Source organism: Nylanderia fulva, unplaced genomic scaffold (genome assembly GCF_048542155.1).
Source record: "Nylanderia fulva isolate GAGA-0341 unplaced genomic scaffold, ASM4854215v1 Scaffold410, whole genome shotgun sequence".
NCBI classification, from domain to species: Eukaryota; Metazoa; Arthropoda; class Insecta; order Hymenoptera; family Formicidae; genus Nylanderia; species Nylanderia fulva.
The window spans coordinates 16,583-25,375 of NW_028190489.1; the positions used below are offsets into that span (position 1 = coordinate 16,583).

Genomic DNA, 8,793 nt, shown 5'->3' on the forward strand with positions numbered 1-8,793 from the left:
AATATTTTAAAAAATTTAAATTTTTAAGTCTTTTCGCTTTCCATAAATAAATAAAACCCCAAATTTAAGATTTATGACAAAAAGGGCGGGTAAAAAAAATTTCATGTTTTTTGGGCCCCTGATTTAAAAGGGGCTTTCAGATGCTTTTATATTATGAAAAGGGGAAACACTGTAAACCCAAATTAATATACCCCGCTAAAAAATATTACATTTAGTTTTAAAAATTTAAAAAAGTTTTAAAAAAATTTTTCTTTTTTGTAAAAACAAACATAACATTTTTTTTAAAAAAAAATTTTTTCTTTTTTTTTAACAAAATTTAAACAATGTGTATTTTTTTAAAAAAAAACCAAATTGAGGTCTGTTTTCTTACAATGTGGGCCCGCGCTGTATATTTTCCCCAAAAATTTTTAAGAGGGAAGTAAAAACCAATTTTTTTTTAAAATTTTATCAAAATTTAAAAAAAAACCCGTCAAGACCCCGGGGTTTGCCCTTTTTTTAAAGGTTGTTTTTACTGTTGTTTTCTTCTTTAATAATAAAATTTCTGTTATAAAAACCCTTTTATAAAAAATTCTTTTCTTTAATCTGGGGATTTTTTTTGTCTTTCCCAAATTTGGGAATTTTTGGGGTGTGAAAAAATTTTACAATATGATCAAAAAAAACCCCCCGAGGGGGGCCTTTGGGGGAAATCAAAATCTAATATTTTTTTTTATGTTCATTTACTTTGAAACCAAATTTTGTCTTTTCGTTGCCCTTTTACTTTATTTTTAGAAATCACAATTATTCCCACGAAATCTTATATATGACCCCCAAAAATTTTTTTGGGAAAGGCTTATCTCTGTCTTTTTGCGTTTTTATGACTCTGTTTAATTTCTTTAGCTTTTCTGTATCCTACTGTTATTTTTGGGGTTTTTTAAATTTTTGATGCTACTAGTTCCGAGATTTTTTTCCAATAAAAAGGGTTTATCGCTATAAAATTTTTTTTATTTTTTTTGTCATTATTTTGTTTTCGTTATTCCGAAGGGGGGAGCGGAAGGAGGCACGAAATGCCAGTTTATTCCGTCGGTCGAAAGCGTATTTTGCAAATCCGCATTTTTTAAAGCCTGCGCGATTGCGAGTTTAAGTTCGCGATCGGCACCTTGGAATGTGGTTCCATTAATCCGAATAAATCGATGCAGGGTATCCGCGACGAGAAACGAACGATTTAATGTGGCGAGAAAAACGTCTGAAGAGTAGTCGCTAACGAGCCTCGAGATGGATCGCCTTTGTCGTCATACAAACGAACACGGCAATATAGGCTTTATTGCGCTTTATGACCTCGTCCACGAGAGGTTCGTACAAGAATTGGACCGGCATAATCGACACCGGCATGTTCGAATGCTCGAGCTGAGCGATTTACTCTTACATTCGGAAGAATCGCCCATGAGCTCGTTAGAAATCTGAGCCCTTTCTCGTGTACATGATACACATTTGTAAAGTACAGCGCGAACCAGAGATCGTGCTCGCAGAATCCAAATTTCTCTCGGATCCGAGCTAATGTTAAGTGAGATCCAGCGTGCAACAGTCGTCGGTGGGTGTCCATGATGATCATCCTGACCAAGGCATGGTCCTTTAGGACAATCGGATTGCGAACGGCGCTTTGTAAGGTGGCGTTCCTTAGCCTGCCACCAACTCGAATTATTTGATCATTATCGAGATAAGGATTTAATGAAAGCAGTGTGCTAGATTTCTTGATTGGAGTTGCCGTACTGAGTGCTGATATCTCGCTATGAAACAATTCTGATTGAATGTAACGAATCCAAAAGATTTCAGCGGACTTAATTTCAATCGGATTTAGGTAGATCGAGCTCTAGGGTTTTGTATCTTCAGATTGAGATTGATATTGTCGAGAGCGGGAATTCGCTACGAATCGATAGATGTATGCAGTTATTCGAAGGAGTTGTGCCATGACGAATAACGTTGTGATAGGTCCCACGATGCGACAACGGATGTAGTGAGCGATTGTGGTTGCGCGCGTTGCTCGCTTTAGCGCGTGGGGATCGAAATCCGAGTCAGATTTTGGCCAATAATCGGAAGATTTAATAAGCCAATCGGGACCTGACCACCATTGAAGGTTTGTGGCAAGGTCGTCGGGAGAGATCCCGCGCGATGCGCAGTCGGCAGGATTTTCCTTTGTTGGGACATGACGCCATGGAATGTCCGGAAGTAGCGTGTGAATATCGGCTACTCTATTCGCTATAAATGTCTTCCATGTAGTAGAAGGTCGGCTCAGCCAGGCAAGAGTAATTGTGGACTCGGTCCAACAATAAACATTTACCTCACGAAAGTCGAGAGCTTCGCGAATGAAATGAATGAGCCGTGCGAGTAATTGAGCTGCAGATAACTCGAGTCGCGGAACACTCATTACTTTGACAGGAGCGACTTTTGATTTTGCGGCAAGAAGATTGACCGAGACCATTCCATCCACCGTGACAACGCGAATGTACACCGCTGCAGCGTATGCTTTGGTAGATGCATCCGAGAATCCATGCAACTCTAGATGCAGTACGTGATGGCCGAGTTGAATCCAACGTGGAATCATCACCTCTTCTAGATGTTTAAGATGAGTATGATACTGCTGCCAGGCTTCAAGCAGATTCGGCGGAGCGACTTCGTCCCATTCACATTTAGCGATCCAAAGTCGTTGCATCAAAATTTTGGCGCGAATAATCACTGGAGTTGCCCATCCAAGTGGATCAAAGAATTTGGCGATGTCGGATAAATTCTTCTTTTGGTGTTGCCAGGAGGCCCTGTAATCGTAATGGTAAATTTGAAGATGTCGCGATCTGGTTGCCAAGTAAGACCGAGAATTTTCAAGCTCTCATCTTCGTTTAGATCTCGGCTTTGAGCGAGACCGTGGTCGGTATCTTCGATCTCGTCAAGGAGTTCGGACACGTTGCTTGCCCATTTTCGTAGCGTGAATCCACCTCTTTTGAGAAAAGAAACAATCTGCTCGCGAGTTTGACGAGCGAGAACCTTGTCGTCGGCGCCGAAGATAAAGTCGTCGACGTACATTTGACGATCGATAACGGATGTGGCTAATGGAAATGAAGCGCCTTCATCTATGGCGAGTTGATTCATGACTTTCAAAGCTAAGTACGGAGCTGAAGTCATGCCGTACGTTACGGTACAGAGACGATACTCCTCAACTTGATGTGTTGGAGATGGCCGCCAGAAGATGCGCTGGAAATCACGATCGCGAGGATCGACTTGAATTTGGCGATACATTTTTGCCACGTCGGCGGAATAAACGTATCGAAATGTGCGCCAACGCAAAATCACTGCATCAAGGTCCTTTTGAAGTTTAGGGCCCGGATATAAATGATCATTCAATGACGTACCGTTTGAGGTTCGACTTGAAGCGTTGAAAACGATACGTATTCGCGTTGTTAAGCTGTTAGCGCGGAATACGGCATGGTGCAGAATATATACGATTTGATTCGAGTCGATTAATTGTTCGGTTTCTGAGACGCGTTGCATGTGTCTCAGATCATAATATTCTTTTAAAAAATTATGATATTCCGACGATTTCGATGAATCCGTTTTAATGCGGCTTTCCGTGCGAAGGTAACTCTGAAGCGCGGAATGTCGAGATTCTCCAATGTTGAGTGGAAGTCCGTGTTTAAATGGAAGTCTGACGATATAGCGACCTTCAGAATTTCGAGAGTGTGTCGAATTAAAATGGTCGTCGCATGCCTTTTCTTCACTAGTTATTTTCGATGAAGCGGGAATTTCTTCGATTTCCCAAAATCGGCGGAGAGTTTGATTGAGATCATCCGTAACAGAGCAATGATGTACTCCAATGGGACAACTGCGAGAGCGGTCTGAGTTGCGCTATAGGTCCGGATATGATCCAGCCTAGCGCGGTATTTTGAGCGATCGGTTCGTCAACCGCGCCTTTTCGAACGCCGTCGAGGATGAGTGACCCGAAAAGATCCGCTCCGATAATTATTTCTATTGGATCTGATCCTGCGGGATCGGGATCAGCTAACGAAAGGCCATTCAAATGCGGCCATTGCTCTGGAATGTCGAGACGGTTTGGCAAATATCGAGTTAACGATTTTAAAATTAACGCGGTGGTTCGATAAACCGGAGTGTCCGCGTTGCTGGGAGTTATCGTTAGATGAACGGCATGTCGAACGTTTGTCTGCGTTTCGCCAATACCTGTTACCCTAACAGCGGTATTTAATTTCGGAAGTCTTAATGACTGCACTAAATTTTCGGTTATAAAGGATGACGCAGATCCTTGATCGATGAGCGCTCGGGCCCATTGGAATCGACCGTGCATTGAATGCACGCGAACGCGAGCAGTTGCAAGGAGAACGTGACGCGCTGTTACAGCTTTCGCAACGATATGCGAGGAAACGTCACTTGTCGAGATGACGGGATTAGTTGAAGCGGGAGACGATGACGCTTGAACAGCTGATTTCGGAGCGTCAAAAAAATGTAAAAGCGTGTGATGCCTTTTGTGACATTCTTTACACGAGCGGGTACGCGGGCATTCTTTCGCTTGATGCTTCGAACTGAGATAATTAAGGCAACGCTTGCCGTTACGAATAATTTCGTATCGCTGAGTCGGCGTTTTTCCGAGGAACGCGGTACATTGATATAACAAATGATTTGATTCGCACACGGGACACGAAAGTTTCGTGGCGCTTGTTGTATGCGAAGTGACAGCCCTTTGTTTTAATTTCGCGTTTGATTTATCGCTTTGTTTATCGAATGCGAATTGAAAAAAGGGGAAAGGTGGCAGCGCTTCCCTGGGGCGCGGGGAAAATTTCGTGATTCGCAAATTTGGGGACATTGGTGGTTCTCAAATATTTGTCGCGCGACTTTAAATTTTTTTGGGGAGACTCTAAATTTTTTTCCATGGTTCCGGAACAATTATGTTAAGAAAAAAGAAAAAATTTTTTAAAAAAAAAGTGTTATTTTCTTTTACAATAAAGTAATTTAAATACATTTTTTAAAAAATTTAAAATGAAATTTTTGGAGGGGATATTTTAAAATTTTTTCCCACAGTGTCGTTACTTTTAAAAAAAGCATCTGACGCTCTAATCATGCCAAAAAAACTTTAATTTTTGTACTGGTTTCGTCATATAATTTTATAAGGGGTTGTATTTTTTATGATGTCGAAATGACAAAATTAATTTTTTAACATTTTATTAGGATTTTGAAAAAGACTGCCCTTTTCAGTCGAAACGTTTATCGTAATTTTTTTTATATTGACGTAATTAATAAAAAAAATTTTTTTTAATTAAATTTAGCATAAAACCTCTTAAGTTGGCCTTTTATTATATCACATATTTTAATTGTATCCCCGAGCCAAGGGTTTAATTTTTTTAAAAATATATACATTAATTTTTTTTTAAAAAAGGGGTATGGGTTCGATGTTTAGGCATAATAAACAAAAGGGAAACAATAATGATTAGTGGACAGAGTGTCATGTACACAACGCATCTTGCGAATAGCACAACGTCTGTCGCGTTCGTATGAAAACGTCTTCGTCGTAGCACTATCCGATAACCAATTCGTGCTCTGAGAAGATAGGAGGGTTGCGTGGAAGAATCTGTCATCCTTGGTGTCAGTCAACTCGGAACGGTGTATTTGTCATCTAATTTGAGCCTGGTTTCAGATTTTTCTTTAATTTCCAGGGCGATTGGTTCGTCACTGGCATAGTCATCATTTTAGGACTTGACGCTAGACTTTTTAAAAATTAGTAACACATCGCCCGTCGAATACCTGAGCGCATTGTTTTTGTAGACTGTTCGTGCATCAATTCTTCGAAGGATTCCATTTTACACAGGTTTTTTATTGCACCACTACGCGAATCGAACGAGTTCGCTACTGAACGCGTAGCACCAACACAGCTGTTAACAGTCAAAAAAGGCAAAAAACCTCAGTCCCGATCCGGCTCGAAGGACCAAAAATGTTGCGGAATGCACTGATTAAATTAATTTTGATCGGGAATAGAGGGAAGAAGGGGTTGATTGTTAACAGCTGAGAATATGGTTAAAAAAAGGTTTATTCGATCTTTCACAAAAAAAAACTAAAGTTGTCGATCTTTCACAAAAAAAACTAAAGTTTCGAGTTCGAATTAAACACACTTGGCGAACGGTGGACAAAAATTTTAACGAGAACGGACGGACATCTTGTGCTTGATCGTAATTGCTGCGCGCGTACTCGACGGAAATCTTCTCGCGATAATTTTTACAAAGATCGCAGCGATCAAGAGCCGAACGCGGATGCGCGATGCACCGTTCGCGAAATCGAGGTCTCTGAGAGTCTCCGGAACACTGTAATATCGGAGCACGTGGTGATACATGCGGTGGTCGTAATTGCAGCCGAGCTATGCATGTATTTCACAAATAAAACTGAAATAATGGAAAATATCGCTTGCCCAATATTCTACAAATTTTTGCCGATGACCGGCGGAAAAGAATCACTTTCGTGACTCGAAGGATTATGTGAACCACGCGTGATACGAATCTCCAATAACGAGGCAATGTGTTAATACGAAATATCACGAATTCATCAAAGATATAGAAAGCAATTCTAATGGGATCAAAAATCTTACTTCGATTCGTAATGCTGCCATTCCACAATTTTCATTATTTTTAAACAATAACGACAAAAAAACGGACATACAAGAAAAATTATTTCACATGCATAAAGACACAATTAAATTCTGCAATCAAAATCCTAATATTTTATTTACTAGAGCAGATAAAGGCAGCATTACAGTCGCACTAGAAAAAGAATTTTATATAAAAAAAGTTGAGAGTCTCCTAGAAGACGATTCTACGTATACAATAGTTAAAAACAATCCATCAACAAAAATAGAAAAAGAACTCAATATTTGTTTAAAAAAATGGTTAAAAAAAGATTTCATCAACAAAAAAGAATATTATTATTTATTTTCAAGCGACTCTCTTTTTCCTAAAGCCTATGGGCTCCCCAAGATCCACAAGGAAAATATTCCTTTTAGATTAATAGTTTCCTCAATAAATACTTCTCTAAATAAATATTGATGGTTTACCTATATATAAGTCTTCCACAAAGAGTTTATGGCCAATATTATGTGCAGATAATATTATAAACAATGTATATGTCATTGCCTTATATTATGGTGAAGGAAAACCAAAAAATGCAAATGAGTCTTTAAAAATGTTTGTAGGTGATGCTATTGCTTTTATAAATAATGGGATTGATTATGAGGGACAGATCATAAAAGTCGAAATTAAAGCAATAATTTGTGACGCTTCTGCTAAATCATTTATTTTAAATGTAAAAGGACACACTAAATGCATTATTGAAGGTGATAATATAGAAGAACATATATGTTTTCCATACACATCTAATATGATGTTACGTAAAGATAAAGAATTTTTTACTGGATCTTATAATCTTGATTATCAAACTGGTGACACAATTTTAAAAAATATACCAAATCTAGGCTTAGTTACAAATGTGCCACTAGATTATATGCACCTGGTATGTTTGGGTGTTATGCGTAAACTTATTATGTTATGGCTTTCAGGACCACTTAAGATAAGATTATCAAATTCAGACAAAGAACAAATTTCTAAAAAACTAATAAAGTTACGCAATTATATTCCTTCTGATTTTGCTCGAAAACCAAGATCATTAAAGTATATCAAACATTGGAAAGCCACAGAATATCGGCAATTTTTATTATATACAGGTCCTATTATATTGAAAGGAATACTACAAGAAAATGTATATTTAAATTTTCTAACATTACATGTAGCAATCACAATTCTTGCACATCCTACTTTACTTCTATTATAGAATATGCAGAAAATTTATTAAAACATTTTGTAAAATCATTTCAAGTTATCTACGGTTCTAAATATATTTCACATAATATTCATAATTTATTACATCTTGCTGCAGACGTAAAACAATTTGGTGCTCTGGATAAATTTAGTGCATTTAAATTTGAGAATTATATGTCTACGTTAAAGAAATTAATTCGTAAAACTAACCAACCATTACAGCAATTAACAAGAAGATTTGCAGAAATTGAGACAATACATAATAATGAAACATTCAAAATATATTCAAATTCATACGATATGGAAAAATGTTTTACACGCTCTCATTGTGATGGTCCTATTACGAAAGATTTCATTTCTGTACAACAATATAAAATTTTTTGCAATAATCAATATTATATTAACTGTGATGATCCAAAAAATAATTGCATTTCTTTTGAAAATGGACAAATAATGTCAATTTTAAATTTCATTAAATCTAATGACAATAAAATGTATGCTACTTGTGTTAGTGGAAGATTTATATACACAGCCTATTTCGTCATTAACTTTAAATATTGGTATCATGTCTGAATATTCTCATCTTCAGACATGAGAGTTTGATAAAATTAGAGCAAAAATGTTGAAAATGCCTTATAAAAAAAATTATATTATATTTCCGATGTTACACACAACTGAATAATACATGTTTAATATTAATTTGCATTTGTAATTAAATAATTAAACGTAATTATAATACTCTAATATAAATTGCAAATATTATTATTATTATTATTATTATTACTATTATCGTCACATTTTTATCATATTATTTACATCATAGATTATTTATAATTTCAATGCTGATCAATTTTTATTGACAGTTATTATGGCGTATAATATTGTGGAGTTCGAAGATGGTTTACAAATTGTTCCTTCTGAATGGTTAACTGAAAATAATAAGGAATGTAAATGGCCATCA

The 8,793-nt window shown here is 37.0% G+C and overlaps 1 protein-coding gene across 1 annotated transcript; it reads right to left on the reverse strand.

Annotated features, from left to right (window-relative positions):
- Positions 1-1,846: 1,846 nt before the first annotated feature.
- On the reverse strand, positions 1,847-2,686 carry LOC146721787 (uncharacterized). The gene has a single exon (XM_085486282.1). The coding sequence runs from the start codon at positions 2,684-2,686 to the stop codon at positions 1,847-1,849; it is 840 nt and encodes a 279-aa protein (XP_085342408.1).
- Between the last annotated feature and the right edge of the window lie 6,107 nt (positions 2,687-8,793).